This window comes from Sorghum bicolor, chromosome 3 (genome assembly GCF_000003195.3).
Source record: "Sorghum bicolor cultivar BTx623 chromosome 3, Sorghum_bicolor_NCBIv3, whole genome shotgun sequence".
Classification (NCBI taxonomy): domain Eukaryota; kingdom Viridiplantae; phylum Streptophyta; class Magnoliopsida; order Poales; family Poaceae; genus Sorghum; species Sorghum bicolor.
Window position 1 is genome coordinate 72,499,613 of NC_012872.2, and position 17,454 is coordinate 72,517,066.

The 17,454-nt window shown below is 47.9% G+C and overlaps 3 protein-coding genes and 1 long non-coding RNA gene across 4 annotated transcripts; all 4 read left to right on the top strand.

The window, feature by feature from the left end:
• LOC8081312 (classical arabinogalactan protein 26) lies at nt 3,887-4,881 on the top strand. Its single transcript, XM_002456864.2, has one exon. The coding sequence runs from the start codon at nt 3,998-4,000 to the stop codon at nt 4,457-4,459; it is 462 nt and encodes a 153-aa protein (XP_002456909.2). The 5' UTR covers nt 3,887-3,997; the 3' UTR covers nt 4,460-4,881.
• Nucleotides 7,883-10,155, top strand: LOC110433458. Its single transcript, XR_002450882.1, has 3 exons — nt 7,883-8,046; nt 9,501-9,573; nt 9,789-10,155. It is a non-coding gene; the product is annotated as an uncharacterized LOC110433458 (long non-coding RNA).
• LOC110433871 (pentatricopeptide repeat-containing protein At4g19220, mitochondrial-like) lies at nt 11,250-14,990 on the top strand. Its single transcript, XM_021456755.1, has 2 exons — nt 11,250-14,209; nt 14,478-14,990. Exon 1 carries the CDS (start codon nt 11,353-11,355, stop codon nt 14,086-14,088), a length of 2,736 nt encoding a protein of 911 aa, XP_021312430.1. The 5' UTR covers nt 11,250-11,352; the 3' UTR covers nt 14,089-14,209; nt 14,478-14,990.
• On the top strand, nt 15,145-17,405 carry LOC8081314 (photosystem II reaction center PSB28 protein, chloroplastic). The gene is made up of 2 exons (XM_002456866.2): nt 15,145-15,452; nt 16,650-17,405. Exons 1-2 carry the CDS (start codon nt 15,371-15,373, stop codon nt 17,096-17,098), a joined length of 531 nt encoding a protein of 176 aa, XP_002456911.1. The 5' UTR covers nt 15,145-15,370; the 3' UTR covers nt 17,099-17,405.

The following is a 17,454-nucleotide window of genomic DNA, read 5'->3' on the forward strand; positions in this document are numbered from 1 at the left end:
TGGACACGGTAGCAATTTCGTTTTTATTTAACAAATATTATCTAATTATAGACTAACTAAGCTCAAAAGATTCATCTCGCGATTTACAGGCAAACTGTGTAATTAGTTTTTGTTTTCATCTATATTTAATGCTTTATGTATGTGCCGAAAGATTCGATGTGACGGAGAATCTTGAATTTGAATTTTTTTTGGAAACTAAACAAGGCCGGTCGCGGCCAAGAAGGGCGCTAGGCCACGGAAACCTACAGCAATCCAAGGGTCAGCCTCCTCCCTGAGCTTCTCCAGAACCTGAGCCGGCGTGCATCTGTTGTTGTCGAAGGTTCTTGCGAAACTCTTGTACTACTTTTAGAAAAAAAAAACAAAACAACAAAAAAAACAAAACTTTTTATCGTCTAATAAAATCCACGGCAAAGCTTTTGCCGTCCTTTCTTTGTTTTAATAACTACTTTTAGAGAGTATTTTTTAAAACCATTTCTGGGGAAAAAGAGAGAATATATCTCTAAAAAAGTCAGTCTTTTATTAGTACCTCCAAGGCTTGTAGCATTGGTAGCCTTCTCAGTCCGCTCGTGTATTACGTCTGAATCCATATAATCGACTCTGTTTTGGTACACTTTTATGTAAATATGTATATATACTTATATATATAAATGTATAATGCTATAATATATAGTATTTTTGCACATTTAAGCTCAAAACATGTAAAAAACTAGCATTTCAGTTAGAAGTCTATATTCTAAAAAGAAAATATTAGTTTAAAGTTGCTGACTCACAGTACAATTGACTATATTTTAAACCTAATGATTTAATTTTGTGGAAGTGGGAATACCCAAGTTTAAAATCCTAGCTCCGCCACTGCTACCGATCGACCTAGGGTTTAAGAAGACCCCATTTCAAATACTGTCTGGCAGAGTGCCTGATTAATTAGTTAGAAAGAAAAGGAGCTCATTTTTTGTCAAAAAAAAAGAGCTCATAAAGTTGCGAACTGAACATCTCGATCGTAGTCTAGGTTAATCTGAGACATATACCGGTTTATTCTTTTGGATTTGGTCATTTCTCATTTGGATTCATTTGGATGTGCTCGTATGTGAGGAGAGGAACTTGGGGGACAATAGTAGAAGGGAGAATTAGGTGTATGGCCTTGGAAAAAATATGTCTTAGGTATATGGTCCTCTTTTTCGAATTTGGCTCTATAGCCTCAAAACAAAATTTATTTAGCTCTATGACCTTCTGTCAGTTTTGGGCAGCTAACGGTGTTAAGTCAGGGATAAAAAGACCACTTTACCCCTAGCGAAAAAAATAAAAAACATATATACGTGGTTATGTACTGGAAATATACATGTGGTTATGTGATAATATATATGTGTGGTTATGTATCAGAAATATATATATATATATATATATATATATAGACACACACACTCAAAATATATAATAAACAAACGAAACGAAAAACGGGGTAAACAGTCTTTTTACCCCTGACTTAACACCGTTAGCTGCCCAAAATTGATAGAAGATCATAAAGATAAATAAATTTTATTTTTAGACTATAAAGCTAGATTTAAAAAAATAAAGGACTATATACCTAAGAAAAGTTTTTTCTAGAGCTATACACCTAATTCTCCCATAGTAGAAGAAGAACAGGGACAGAGATGGGCCGGGCACTCGACTCATATAGCACTGTTCACTGGATACATTAGACAACATACATTGGGCCGGACACTCGGGTACTGGGCCGGCTAGCTCTCTTGGCCCTTGACGCGGTCGCCGCTTCCTTTGATTGTTCCAGGCGTGGCTTCTTCATCAGGAGCTCCATCAGAGTCAGCAGCAAGGGGATTTGGGATGCTGACATCGTAGGCAGAGTAGCGTGTATGGGTGTGTTTGGTTGGTGGCCATAGCTTGCTGGGGCCAAATTTGCTCTGTTTGGTTGCCTGTTCGGCCTCCGGGGCCAGGCCCAATCTAGCCAGCCGTACGCTCAGGGCCTGGCTAGGATTGAACCTCCGATTCGACCGTTCAAGTGGAGCCAGGCCCGAGCCAACTCCCCGTGCTCGTTCCGTCACCGCCTCGGCACCTACCGGTGACTTCCTTCTCTTTCCGCATGCTCCCGTGGTGCCGTGCCCATCCGACAGGGACGCAGCTCCGCCATCTTCCTTCTCCTTCTCATGCTCCTGTGGCGCTGTGCCCGTCTGCCAGGGTCCAGGGACGTAGCTCTGTCATCTCCATCCATAGGGCGAGCACCATTGACTTGATTCGTGCACTCCTCGCTTGGATCCAGTCGCGGCGGAGGTTCAGGAGCATGAGGTGCTCAACGTGTTGCTCTCTGTCTCTGCCGGATCTGGCTCGCCATGCTCCTCTCCCCTGACCCCACCGCCCGCAGCACTGCTGCCGCCGCCCTCGACTCCGAGGTACCAGGACAAACTTTTATTTCGTGCGGCGCCTTCGTCGTCACGTCGTGTGTCTAAAACTCGTTCCATTACAAATTGCTAATTGACTTGCGTTGTTGCTCCGTCAGTACTTCACGACGGCGCCGTACGCATGCGAGCCGGCGAGCCTGCCCAAGTACCCGCCCAATAAGGAGATGGATGCCAAGTTCCGGGAAGAATCTAGAAGGTACGCGGCCCTGTGCTGCAATACTGAAGTGATGCCATGTCATTGCCAAGAGGAGCAACCTCCGGCAATCAGCAAGCGGCCCGATGACGGCGACCATGCGGCGCCGTGCGCCAGGACCATCGCGTCGCTTGGCCGCGCCCGCGCGTACGCGCCCATCAAGTCGGGGCGGCAGCTGCTGCAGACGCCGACATACGTGGTGCAGGCCCGCCTCGGCTTGCCGCCGCAGCTGCTGCTCCTGGCCGTCGACACTAGCAACGATGCGCCGCGTGGATCCCCTACGCCGGCTGCCCCACGTCGTCCGCGCCGCCATTCGACCCAGCCGCGTCCACTTCGTAGTGCTCCGTGCCCTGCGGCTCGCCGTTGTGCGCGCAGGCGCCCAACGCCGCGTGCCTCCTTTGTTCTAGCGCCTGAGGTCTTCTTCTTCTGCCGCGCTTGAGATGCTCGAGAGAATGCCTCAAAGGGGAGGGTAAACTCACCTTCCAAGAAAGAGGTGACTGTATACAAACTAAGCCAACCAACCAAACACGAATTTATCTTAGTCAGGCTTCGCAGCGCATGCAACCAAACAAACATGTCTTGGCTTGCTAGAGGCAGGCTTGAGCTAGCCTGTCTTAGTTTGGCTAGCCAGGCTTATATAAGAAATGAACCAAACACACTCTATGTGTTCTATAAGGGCGAAATGCACAGACCATATACTCCCTCCGTCCCAAAAAAAGTGTCGTTTTAGGTTTTTGTGCCACAAGTTTGACTCGATTTGTATAAAATATATGCAATATTTATATCTCTAAATAAATTTGTTAAAAAACTAGACTTAAAGATCTTTCTAATGATACTAATTATATACTATAAATACTAATATTTTTTTATTATATATTTAGTTAAAGTTATTTTTCGGGAAGCGAAAACGACAATTATTTTGGCACGGAGGGAGTATATGGTAAGCAACCTTTGAGCTGTATGACTGACTCCTGCCCTCTTTCGTTATTTTTCCACTCCTATTTTTCAATGTATAGCAAGCAAAGCAACCATGGACAGTTCTCCCATGTACGTACGGAGTACTTTCCGTTCGGGTACGTCGATACGTTGCCTTTGCCTGACGCCGTCACGCTTGCAAGACTTGTGTTAGGATAGGAGCTAACAATTGCCGCATGGATCAGCCATGTTGGCCGTGCAGGTCAGCCATGGTGGCGCGCGTGCCGCCATACAGCATGTGCGGGTGTGCACCCACCCACCTGCTCCCCCACCCCGACCAAACAAACTCTCCAAAACCCAACGTCCCAACCCCAACCACAACACCACTCCACCATCCCGCTCTCGCTCTCGCCGCCACCACCCGCACACCCCCACACGCGGCGCTCCGCGGCCCAGTGCCCAGCGCGGACAGCGACCAATGGCGAGGGCGCGCGCGCGGGGGCGTCTCCTCCTCCTCCTCCTGGCGTTCCTCGCCGTCGCAGCGGCGGCCCGACACGACGCGCCCGCGCCCCGGGCGTCGTCGTCCATCTCCGCGGCGCCCGAGTACCCGCCGCTCCCGCGCCTCCCGAACCGGCACCACGGCCGCCACGCCGCCGGCCCCGCGCTCCCGCCGGCGCTGCCTGAGCTGTCGCCGGACATAATGCCCGTGCTGCCGTCCCCCGCCGAGGACGGCGCCGCGCCGGCGCCCGGCGCGGAGGAGCCCACCATCCCGTCCAGCCCCAGCCCGCCCAACCCGGACGCGCTGGAGCCCGACTCGGCGCTCGCGCCGTTCGGCTCCGCGCACGCCGTCGCCCAGCAGTCCCCCGCCGTGGCGTCCGCGTCGACCTCGGCGCTCCCGGTCCTCGGCGGCCTGCTGGCCATGTTGTGGCTGCTGGTGTAGCGGTCTAGCGGAATGGGCGACCTGCCTGCCGTGGACCACGCCGCCATGGTCCTCGCCGCCTCGCTCGGCACGGCTCCTCGTGGATGGGGCAGGTCATGTGCATGTCTCGGCGGCAGGCGTGCAGGAAAAAGGTGGCCCTTTGGTTGGTCGGCCGGGCTGGCTGCCTCTGCAGCTTGCTATGCCGCCACTACTCTCTGCTTCATCCTTGTGAAGAATTGTTACTGTAGTCTATTGCTGTTATATTTGACCAGCTTTTACTTCTCTCCTGTAAATCTTAGATTTCTTTTCGTTCATATTTTTGGGAGGGGTTACGATATGTTACTATATAGACTTTTGTTTTGTAACTTTTTGTTAAGTGGAGATTATTTGGGTGATTCTTGTAATAAAACTGGAGGGATTATATATTACTAGTTGATTTCTCAGATATGGTATACTACCTAGTACCTGCCTTGATTGAAGTTCAGATTTTGATCCTTTCTTGCCCGTTTCAATTCTGCCAGTCTACCTTTGCCTGCTGCTGGCTCTTCAACTACATAAACCCCATCACCAATTACCCATTTGCTCCTATTTTCCTCAAATAACATAAATGGGATCGGACGTCACAAGGCACCCAAAAGGCCACATTTTCATGTAGCAGAGGTTCTGCTGCTTACCTGCTAATCATGGTGTGTGTGATTTGTTTTCCTGATGCTCCCATAATTTGCAGCTCATTGGATCAGATCATTGGCAGTAGTACATGCAAGGAAACTGTTTTTACTCCTACCTTCTACTCAAGCATTCACCTGAAAAAGTGTAGTGCATGAGTGTTTCCTTTCTATCACTGGTCAGTTTATGAATAGAAAACTCTGAAAGAAGGAAAGGGAACATGATATTAATTCACCAGAAAGGGCAGCAATGTGCAGCTGGAAACTCCACATGGAAAGTTCTATACCCTCAGCTTTCTTGCTCCTTTAGATAGAACTGGCAGGTCCATCATCACCCCATGATTATCAGCATAAAGCCCTCTGGCATTGCCACTTTGCCAAGAAATTAGCTTTGAAGACATCATAATCAACTGCCGCTGTGCTGCAGGCATGTGATGTCGTGGCTCTGAGGCGGTATTGGTTAGAGAAGCTCACGAGGTCTCTGAACTGTCCAGGCATATCTTAGTACAGTACTACCAGACTCTTGTTAATTACTCACAGCCAACTAATAAAGGAAAAAAAACAACTCTAGTTAGTGCATTCTGCCGTTGAGAGATGGGCCGGGTGAGTGGTTCTTGCAGTATTCATTCATTTTATCGAGTGGATTCGCAGTAGTCGTTCTCTTTGTCGGATAGCTGGTGTTGTTGTCTTAATTAACCTTTGTAAGAGATTAGAGAAGTTGCTTACTAGCAGGAGTTTACTTATACTTTGGTCGACAAATTACAGTTTCACTGTACTGCAAGAAAGACAAACTGATTCAACACTGTACAGTTGACACCTTTAGCCCTTTGAAACGCGGTAATTTCACAGGAATTACGTAGAAATTTTACAGAAAGAAACACATGAAAAAAAGGTCCTTCATTCCGAAGGGGTTTAGGGGGCCCATATTGTAGTAGGAGGTTAACTTACATAGGGCCACACCACATTACTTACAGTCTGAAGAGTAACAAATGGCGCAACCAAAGCAAGGCTGGAGAAGAGACGATGCAGCAAGTAGGTAGCCAAATCTTATGAACCATGACGCCCAAAATCTCGGGCGTAACAAGAAATTTCACCAAATTAAAGCTGAAACTAGATGGACACATGTGATGTGACGTGAACTCGTGAAGGCAGCGGACAAGCTGCTCCCAGCTGTGGGCATCCAACGAGCAATGATAGGAAAAAGACACCCGCGAGAGCGCGATGAAGATGGGATCGCCCGCCCGGCCGGCCATGTCGTCACGCTAGACCTTCTTCACGTGCAGTGTCCATTCTCGATCTTTACGATTACCCTGCAATTATGCATGCATAGACCGGTAAATGAAAAAAATCTGGCTTGGCTTTTTAACCAGTCACCGGGAGTATTACCAGCTCTGGCTAATCTTTTACTGTGCACGGCCCTGTTTAGTTCTCGAAATTTTCTTTTTTTTTTCTCTAAATTTTCCATACCATCGAATTTTTAGACGTATGCGTGTAGCACTAAATATAAATAAAAAATAACTAATTATATGATTACTTATAATTTTTTAAATGAAAGTGTCAACTAGACAAGTCTGTGATCGAGCTTTGGCCTTGGGGAACGGATCGGCCGGACTAGAAGCTGAAGCTAGAACCGAGCTCAGCACGAGCAAGAAGCTACTCTTCCAGGCGAGAAGAGTGGCGTTGGATGACCGTGCACTGCAGCGAGACGAGATCTCTGCTGAAGCTGATGAACCAGTCTCGTGCGTGAGCTGTCTGTCAGTGTTAGCTACGATCGATGAGAAGATTCGCCTCGCCTGCTCCTGCCTTGTGCTAGCTCTGCTCTTGGATAGGCTGTCGGAGGAAGACGCCAACGGATTAAGTAGGCAGTCACGTGCCTCGTCTGCTAATCGGGGTCGAGGGAAGCAGAAGGAAGGAAGGACCCCTCGCTCGGCTCTCCCTCCGATCCCTGATGCTGATGCTGTTTGTAAATCGTAACGCAACGGCGCGCGACTCTCAGAGTCGTTTGGTTTGGTTTACTCCGTGTCGTCTTGGGACGGAGAGAATCGGTTCCTCGGCTCCTGGCAAAGTGGCAAGTGAGAAAAAAAAGGTAGCTTTGCGTCATTGGAGGCTGGACCTGGCGTGGTGGGAGTGCCTGTCCTGGAACAAAAACCGGTGGGTGGAAACAACGAACTGCACCACAGCAGCCCCGTCACAGTTCCCCGTAGAACACTTTTGATTTGGACGAGAGACCTGCTCTCTCTATTTTCTTAAATATCGTATTAGTTTCATCCTAAATCATATTTTTCTATTTTTATTATTGATTTAAAAAACTTTGTATATGTTAACAATATAGAATTTATATTTTAGACTCACCATGAGATTGTGCATTAGGGCTGGCCTTATGGGTAACTCAGCTAACAGATAGTTATGTAGATGACTCTCGTAATTATATATGGATGACCTAATAGCATTCTCGCCATATTACCTTTCTCTCATCTCCTAAAGTACATAAAGGTGCTTCTTTTTTCGCTTCAGAGAGAGATGGTGGTTTTTGGTGGTGGGTACATAAAAATATTTTAAGTATTCCGAGGGCCATCTCAATTAGGCCTCGTTCGTTTCAGCCGGTTTGGTCCGTTCCGGGGCCCAATCCGAGCGGATTGCTGCAGCCTGGTTTCAAACCAGATATGCATTGAATTGCCCGTTCGTTTCGGCCTCGCTGGGAAAGAAAACAGGCCCAGCTTGAATTTTCCTCCACACTGCACGGCCCGGATCAGAACCTGGTGTCATACCGTCCGGAACGAAGTCGTCTCTCGTCTCGAGTCATACCGTTTGCGAGGAGACGGCTGGGGGCGAGGCGACGGCACAGCGGGAGGCGCACGAGGCGACGACGCGGCACGGCCACCACCAACGGCGACGGTGAATGCTTCCCCTCCGACGTCCATACTCCCCGCCGCCTTCTCTCCGGTAAGGCCCCGCGCCCTTCCCTTCTCCTCTAGCTCTCTAGGGTTCTTAGTTCTTGGGACTGAGGGCTAGGGGATTCAAAAACTGGGTTTGCTTCGGCCGCAGCGAGATCTAGCCTCTGGTCACTGGTAGCTGTGAGATCAGGCTCCTCATAGGGGATGCAGAGGGAGATGGGTTCCGGTCGCAAGATTAGCCGCGAGATCTGGTTGGGTGCGGCCTGCAGCCTGTGGGAGTGCGGGTGAGAAGCGAGCCGGCGATGGAGTGAAGAGGAGGAGCAGCGCAAGGTACAGCAAGCCGGAGCTAGGGCCAACTGCGGCCATGGATAGATTGGCAGTCCTCGTCACCAAATTGATATATTGGCCAACCTCACTTAAACCTAACCTGTTGCAGTCATGGTCACCAAATTGATAAATTGGCAGTCCTCGTCACTGAACACCTCCTGGTAGGCACGTTCCTTCGTCACTGTCACCGCATAATCATTTGCTAGACACAGGGGGCATGATCTGCTTCTGTCTAGTGGATCGCCCAACAGCCAGTTCGCTTCTTTGCATCTGCAAGGAAGTTCATCTTTGTCACATACAGCCAAAAGTTCATGCTACTAGCAGCCTGCTGGTTTTCTCATGATCTGAGAAATGCATAGAACATGCCCAAACATTCTCAGGAGGTCTTCATAACCATTTGAAGCCCAAACATACATGGACTAATCAGGGCAAAAGTCTTTCAAGGTGCCCTGCCTGATTTATATGACTTGTGACTTACTTGATAGCGCTATAGTGAACTGTGAGGGTCTTAAAGTAACTTGTTTTGCATGGGCATACATGAAGCATTCTAGTGGACTTAGAAGAAATAATGCAATCTCCTTTCAGCATCAATTATGCATGTATACTTAATAACAACTTTACTCGTGACCATTGATGTAAAAAATGAGTACTGAAAGTATTCAGAGTTGCATTTTAGGGCCAACAGGCGCATGAAGACAAATAGTAAGTAATTTAGCCACATATATAGTTCATCTCAAGGATTTGGGTGCATGTAGTGCTAATGAGCGCCACTATGGCACTATGTATTCGGAAATATATTGCATTGGAATATTCTTGTATTATATTTGGGGGGCTCCCATATACATTTGCATATCTGAAACACATACAGAACATATGTTGGCAAGTGTGCTAGGCCAACTCATAAATTATGTTTAGCGATTCTAAACATACTGTAGTTCTGCTGGAAGTGTGGAATAAGAACATATGCCGGCAAGTGTGCTACATCTTGGAAGAATGTTTAGACCGGTATTCTAAACATACTTTATTAATCTGCAACGTCTTTGCGGCAACATCTCAGAATGGTCTCACCTTTCTAATCTGAACGTCTAGGTTGAGACTGGTATTTTTACTTGAGTAGAGTAATTGTTATAACACATTCTGTACACTATGTGACTTCTTGTTTCTTGTTACTTGTAGATCTCTCCAGCACCATTTAGAGTTGGGGAAGGTGAACCTCCGTCTTCTTGGGATCCGGTACCAACTCCAGAAGGTACTCCACCATTTAGCTTCTCTATGACATGGTTAATAATATTTAGCTTCTTTATGACTCAAAGATAGCAGTGATAGGCCACAACAAATTAGAAAGCATCCGAATCAACAAAAGCAGTGCATGTTATAGAGAAATGTACTTGTGGGATTAAAATTGACTTGTTTTGTCCCCTCAATTGATTTGTTCCACCGGTGTTTTGGCTGCCTTATTTGCAGGGCCACTTTGGTGGGGATATGACTGTGTGGTTGATGAGTGGAGCAAGTTCTAATGATGGAATAGAAATGCTTGTAGGAACCCCTAGTCTTTTTTAAGAGATCGATTCTACTCAAGTATATGTCGAATTTCTGTTCTAGTGTCATTAAAGTTCAGTACCATATGCAACTACTGCCTGATGGCCCCCAACTCCCATTCACTCATATAGCTACTAGATGTAGTGTTAACTTGAGCGGACGATTACTTGGCATACAACTAAGATACGTGCAAGTCGCTAAAGATTATGATAATGTTTAGATTATCATCTTTTGTAACTTGTGACGTCGTTTATTTATTTACAATCTTTATCGTTGGATCTTGAATTTGTGATCTGTATTTGTTTTTAGATGTTCATTGCTTACAGTCAATTATAATCACGGACGCATGTTAAGTAGACTGACATTAGCCAGACGCAGTACTTGATGTCATGTGTCTGCAGCTGATCAAACCAGTATCTCTATTTTCTTTCCAGCCGAACACTCCTTTTTTTCTCACCAGGTTTTAATCCGACCAGGAATGAATCATTCACCAGGTTTGAGTGACAAACCATGATTCACTCAATCCTGGCCAGGATCCAAACTTGGCCCGGCACCAATCAGGTGCTGCCGAACGAGGCCTTAGTTATATATGTCTGTTTTTCGGTATTGGAGAATATTTGAGTAATTTGATGGATATGCTCTTATGACACCATGAGGACCACCTTTTACACATTATCGATGCCGTATTTCTAAGAGCAACTTCAGCCCATCTCTTAAACAAGTCCCTATTCTAAATCTAGGGACTTGATCTTAAAAAAATCAAATCCAACCCACCTCCTACTTGGACTCCTATTTTCCATGCCCTCCCAAATTATAGTTTCAGCCTCTCACATCTAGAACCCCTATCCAATGGATCTCATCCACTTTCCTCTCCTCACCTATAAATCAAGACAAGAATATGTGAGATAAGGACTTGTCTGTTTTTTTCCATTGAAGTTTAAGGGCTTAATTTAGTGACTTGGGCTAGAGTTGCTAAACCTTGGATTTGGGGCCCAAATCTAGCCTATCATAATTCGTAGCTGGCCCAAGCAACAGTTGGACAGCTTTGTTCGTTTCATCTTGATTCCATTAGGAATTATTGTAGGTGATCAAAGATAGTTTAAGGCTCGGCCATTCCGGAAGTCGTTCCGGGTGGAAAGGAGCCATCCGTATTGAAAACTGGAGTATATTGACTAGGAACGAATTCTGGTTCGGCCGCTGCCGAATGGGCCCTAATTAACACTACATTCCTGGTTGGAATGATTCCAGGGATGTATTCCCTATCAACCGAACAGCCTCATCCCTTTCCATTGTGGGCTGGGCCAAAATTTCCGTAGCTTTGTCAAGCGAGGTGAAAACTTTTGGCCTTCGTGGCCCGCTCGCCACGCTACTGAGGAGATTTCTTCGCCATCCTCTTCTGAATTGTGAGTTCTCAAGCATCACCCGCCGGCCTTCCAATGCAAGAGCAGAGCCGCAACCGCCGGCCGAGCTCGACGCACCACGGCGGTGGATGCGACGCCACACTCCCGGCCTTCTCGCCGTCAAGCTCCTCCACGCCTCGTCGCTTCTCAGACCCCCGTCCCTCCTCGCCCCCCGCGCGTCCTTGTTCCACCATGCGCCGAACAACGCCCACCACCTGCTCGACGAGACGCCGCACGGGAGGGCGGCTTCCATCGTACGTGCCATCAAGTCCGTCTCCTCCTCCTCGGGTGACACGGACCGCGTCCCATGCCTCCACTGCGCGTCCCTCAAGTCGGGCGCCGTGCTTGACCCGCCCGTGCGCACGTCCCTGCTCGCGGCGTACGCCAGGGCCGGGCGCGGCGCGGGAGCGGGAGCCGCCTTGGCGCTCTTCCGCGAGGCCGTTGCGCCCGACGTGATCCTGTGGAACGCGGCCATCGGCGCCCTGACGATGAGCTGCCGGTACGACGACGCCACGGCTCTGTTCCGGCGGATGGCACGGGAGCTTGGGGAGTTCGATTCCACCACCGTGGTCGTCATGCTGTCGGGGGCGTCTCGTGCAGGTAACCTTCGGCGTGGGATGGAGCTTCATGGCATGGCGGCCAAGATGTGCCTCGGTGCTCATTGTCTCAGCGTGTGGAACGCTCTTGTTGACATGTATGCGAAGTGTGGTGATTTTGACTCTGCAGAGGTTGTCTTCCAGAGCATGCCGTGCCGGGACACCACCTCATGGAACTCTGTCATAAGTGGAAGCATTTTTAATGGGCTTGCTGAGGTTGCAGCATGGTACTTCAGGGAAATGAGATGCTCCATCTTCCAGCCAGATGAGGTGAGCCTCTCTTCGGTCCTCTCAGCCTGTTCTCGTCTGGATGATCTCTTCTCCTTTGGGGAGTCTGTGCATAGCTGTGTGGTCAAACTCGGTTATGAGGAGACTGCATCTTGCTCGGTAGCGAATTCTCTCATGACGTTCTACTCTGAGTTTGGAATACCAGAGGCTGCAGAGAAGGTATTTGCCAGTAATTTGAACAGGAATTTGGTATCATGGAATGCTATGATCAAGGGGCTAGTCCGGAATGAAAGAGTAACCGAAGCCCTTGCTGTTTTGAGGGAAATGAGATCGGAGAACCAGCCAGATGTTGCCACTTTGGTGACCATAATTTCAGGTTGTGGTTATCAAGATCTACTTTTTGAAGGGAAAGCTCTCCATGGATACATAATCAGAAAAGGACTTCTTCATGAGTCTTCCGTAGGAAATAGCTTACTTGATCTGTATTTGAAATGTGATGAACCAACTAGTGCAAGCCTGCTGTTTAGGACAATGCCAAGAAGAGACCTGATATCATGGAACACAATGATATCTGGTTACTCAAGAAATGATCTGCTGCATGAAGAGGCTCGATCAGTGCTCAAAGGATTACTTTCTGAGGGTTTATGCTGCAGCTTGACCACTATGCTAGCTGTCATACCTTCATGCTCTACTCCAGAAGAACTTAGCTTTGGCCAAGCACTACACTCTTTCAGCCTGAAGTGTGGATTTACATGCAATGAAGTTTCAGCTGTTAATGCTTTGATGCACATGTATATGAGCTGTGGTGATCCACTGGCCGCCTTTTCGCTTATTGAAAGAATAATACCGGTATCAGATATCGTTTCCTGGAATACGATCATGGTTGGCTGTCTTCAAAATGGACTTGACAAAGATGCATTGGAAGCCTTCCGGTTCATGTATTGTTCTTTGGCCATAAACCCTGACAGTATTACGTTAGTTAGTGCCTTATCAGCATGTGGAAATCTTAATCTGCTAGCACTAGGGAAATCCATTCACTCCATGATACTGAAGCACTTGTTTGCTTCCAATTTGAGGGTGCAGAATTCATTATTGACCATGTATTTCCGCTTTGGAGATACCACAAGTGCTGAGTTAGTCTTTTATAGCATGGTAGACACAAATTTGTGCTCCTGGAATTGTATGATCTCTGGTTTCGCACAGAATAACAACGGCTGGAGAGCATTGCAGTTCTATCAGAAGATGGAGGATTTTGCACCTAATGAAATATCTCTAGTCGGTATCATCTGTGCTTGCACACAGCTTGGTGATTATAGACAAGGAAAGAGCATACACGGGCATGTGGTCAGGTCTGGTCTGGACAATAATGTTTTTATTTCAGCATCACTTGTTGATATGTATTGCAAGTGTGGGAGACTGGACATTGCTGTCAGAGTATTTGAAGCTTCTGGCGAAAAATCAATTGCTGGGTGGAACTCCATGATATCAGCTTTTGGGTTCCATGGCCATGGGTTGAAATCTATTGAACGTTTCTGGAAGATGAATGATTCTGGAATGAAAGCCACGAAAAGCACTTTTATTGCTCTATTGTCAGCTTGCAGTCACTCTGGACTTGTTGATGAAGGGTGGAAGTATTATCGCCTTATGTCAGAAAAGTTTGGGATCACGCCAGCCCCAGAACACCATGTTTGCATTGTAGACATGCTTGGGCGAGCTGGTCGGCTGGAGGAAGCACACAAATTTGTGGAGAGCTTGCCGTCTCAACAAGCACACGGAGTTTGGGGTGCACTGTTAAATGCTTGCAGTAGCAGGAGTGAACTCGAGATGGGCGAATCCATTGCCAAGCATCTGCTCCATTTGGAGCCTGGAAATAGCGGTTATTATGTGACTATTTCAAACCTTTATGCATACAGAGACATGTGGAGCGGTGCAGTCCAAGTTAGGAGCGTTTTGCAAGATAAAGGGTTGGTGAAGCCCCATGGTCATAGTATTGTTGGTTAAGCGGTGGATCATAAACTATAGAAGCCATACAGTATCAAAAGTCACCACAAATGTCTGTTAACTTCCCAAGTTCTTCTTACAAGCTGTTTCAACTGTGAGTTGCAACACTGGTATCTTATTCGTAAGCTCTGCTGTCTACTCTTTGTACTCTCTGTTCATAAGGTTTAGCTAGAACATGATCAAAATCTTACATGGCATAATTTTCTACTTCTGCTTTTTCTTCCAATGCAATAGTACTTGAATTCCACTGTTGTTTCTTTACTGACCATTTTTTTAACTAACTACCCAAGCATATAACTGCAGATGAACAAAAATTTAACCAGTTTCTAGCCCACCAGAACTTACAGCTTTACCCAAAAATATAATTAAGATTACACTGCATTTTGTAGGAGCTATTTGTGGAAGCAAAAGTTAAAGGAAAAACTCGACACCGAGTTTGTTGCATCACGAGTTGAAAATACTGCCTGAACAATTGAACATAATTTGTTAAAGAGTGCCTTGCTCCAAGATAGTGCCCTCCCATTCTTCAGCACCAGCTTCAGAGGCAGTTCTGGACGGTGTTTGGGCGAAGAAGATGAAGAGTAGAGAAGAACGGAGATGGGTGGCGGCGAAGACGGAAGACATGAAGTAGAACACTGGCTAGCGGCCGATGCCACTTGCGGCTTGCCCCTGCCAACGCCAAAGCTGCTGGCTGCTCACGCGCCGGTCGTCATTCCTGGCACCTCCGTGGACCACGAGGCCACGAGGGCACCACACAGGCACAACTGCATGCATGCCTCCTCATGTCATGCTCCAAGGAAAGGAAGAAGACAGTTATCAAAAAGAAAAAAGAAAAAAAAAAGGAAAGGAAGCAGACAGACTGAGATGAGCGAAAGGAAGGAAAGGAAGCGTGGTGGTTAGCTATGTCTCAGTGGCATACGGGCCCACCAAGAAACAAGGGCATACGTGCAAATATCCGAAACCTGGAGGGATTATGAAGCAGTTAGTTGTCAGCATCATCATCAGAACTTCAGAAGAAATAAAAAGAGAGAAGGTAGAAAAGAATCCCTCTGGATGTGGATGATGGATGGCTGTCTTTTGAACACACCACTACCCAATCACTCCCGTCCCATTCTGCACCACTCAAACCGGCTGGCGGCTGCTCCTTGTGCATTTCATTTCCCCCGCCCCTCCTCTTCGTCCTCCCGGACACCACACCAGCCCCTGCAGGCTGCAGCTTCCCCGGCCGCGGCCAAGCCAGCTGCCTCGCTCGAGAAGCACAGCCACCAGGGCAAGCTGGAGGATGGCCGCAGTGATGAAGGCTCTCGCGGTCGCCTCGCCGGTGTCGGCACGGGCAGCGCAGCAGCCCCGTCGGTACGTCGCAGGTACATACATATATACATATACTGCCCTCCGACTCCGATCCTTGGAAAATGTTGTTCGCCGGCAGGGCGCTGCATAGTCAAGCTGTTCGCCACCGGCCGCCCCTGCTACTCGCAATCTCGCATCAGCCAATCCCATTCCAGCTGCCCCCAGTGCCCCTGTCGCCGCTCGCAGGTCGCAGCCTCCGCTCCGCCTCCGCCCGCCTTACCCTTTTGTTTTTGAGAGCTCGAGTGGCCGGCCATCAAGCATCAAGGATAGGGAGCGACTGGCTAAGTAGGCTTTGGGCTTGGCCTCCCACGATAGCTGTTGCTGCCTTTTTGTTCAGTTTTGGCCCCCAGCACGATGAATATTTTAGCAGCCCGTGGCCCGTACGTTCAAGGTATTAGCTGTTAGCACCCACTACAAGGCCGCTGGCTCATTTAGCGGCTACCACGAACTAAAATCAGCTACTAGCACTTAGGCATCCATATATGCCTCCAGATGCAAATTTTAATCTCCGCCTTGTTTGCAACATGTTCTCGTTCTGCGCTCCATGGTATCTATCGTTCCATTTAGACTTGGTACATGTTTCATTAGTTAGTTAAAGTTGTATACTCTCTTCGTCCCATGGTTTTTCAAAATAAAGTAATCTTCCAAGAACTTGGCTGCTAGGATTCAGCCTTTAGGCCCTCTTTATTTGATCTTTTGGCCACTTTACTTAGACTACTAGTTTTTTGATATTTTCACAAAAGTTTCAGATAGTGAGCTTCCGGCTTTTGGCTTCCGAAAGTTTTTTGGCTTTTGAAAGGTCTAAAAACTCACATGAAGCCTAAACAAACATGCCTAGCCATTTATTACTCGGCCTTCAGCTGTTATGCCATCTCATGTTGTTGGTTCAGACCTTCAGGTAGCTGCCCTCAGGAGAGTTTGAAAAAAACTATCTTGGTGGATTCATGTTCTTCAATTGTAGAAGAATAAAAGGGAGGTACTCCGTGTTTGTTGATAGATCATATTTGGGACTAAACAAAGTTGTTCCTATCTTTTCCTAAGTCCTAACACACAGGACTGCCCATATGGAAAAAATTGTCAAGTTTTGTGGCTATATATCGGACCTCTTTTTTTAACCTGTTGAGGTTAACTTACAGCAACCTGAGCTTACATCAATCTGATATACTGTATATCTCGTCTGACTGACTAGCTGTATATGTTGGTTCATTCAGGTGGCGCTAGCCAGCTTCAGTCGTCGTTCCACGGCGTGTCGGTGCAGTGCCCTGGGCGACCGCGGCAGGCAACGCCCCGGCGGGGGGTGCAGGTGGTGATGATGGCGGCTCGGCCGTCGATCCAGTTCATCCAGGGCACGGACGAGCAGACGATCCCGGACGTGCGGCTGACCAAGTCCCGGGACGGCACCAACGGCGTGGCCATCTTCACGTTCGAGCAGCCGTCGGTGTTCGACTCGTCGGCGGAGCTCGGGGACATCACGGGCCTCTACATGATCGACGACGAGGGCGTGCTGCAGTCCGTGGACGTCAGCGCCAAGTTCGTCAACGGCAAGCCGGCGCGGATCGAGGCCAAGTACGTCATGCGCACGCCCCGGGATTGGGACCGCTTCATGCGCTTCATGGAGCGATACTCCCAGGCCAACGGCCTCCAGTTCGTCAAGAACTGATCGATGTACTCAACTCAACTCAACCCATGAGCTGACGATCGAGCCTGCTGCTTTGAGAGCTCTCTCTCTCGATCGATCGATCCACGCAATGGCCGGCAATTGCTCTCATAGTTGCCTTCACCTCACTCTTTCTGATGACGTACTCGATCGAGTGCCTGCTATTATCTACGTACTGCTAGTCTTCTTTTTCTTTCTCCCCTGGTGTTGTGATGTGACCTGCTGTGATTGAATTTTTGTAGAGAAAAATATGCATATGTACTACTACAACAAAAAAAAAGAAAGGGAGGTTTGTTTATTTGTGTATCAACGCTGGTCATGAGTTTGGAACGTCCGTCAGAATGCTTTGGATTAACGAA

Bases quoted from the DNA above. Each gene is read 5' to 3' on its own strand.
- LOC8081312 (XM_002456864.2), top strand. From the start codon at position 3,998: ATGGCGAGGGCGCGCGCGCGGGGGCGTCTCCTCCTCCTCCTCCTGGCG.
- LOC110433871 (XM_021456755.1), top strand. From the start codon at position 11,353: ATGCGACGCCACACTCCCGGCCTTCTCGCCGTCAAGCTCCTCCACGCC.
- LOC8081314 (XM_002456866.2), top strand. From the start codon at position 15,371: ATGGCCGCAGTGATGAAGGCTCTCGCGGTCGCCTCGCCGGTGTCGGCA. The intron at 15,453-16,649 runs GTACATACATAT...TGGTTCATTCAG, and splicing joins GCCCCGTCGGTACGTCGCAG to GTGGCGCTAGCCAGCTTCAG.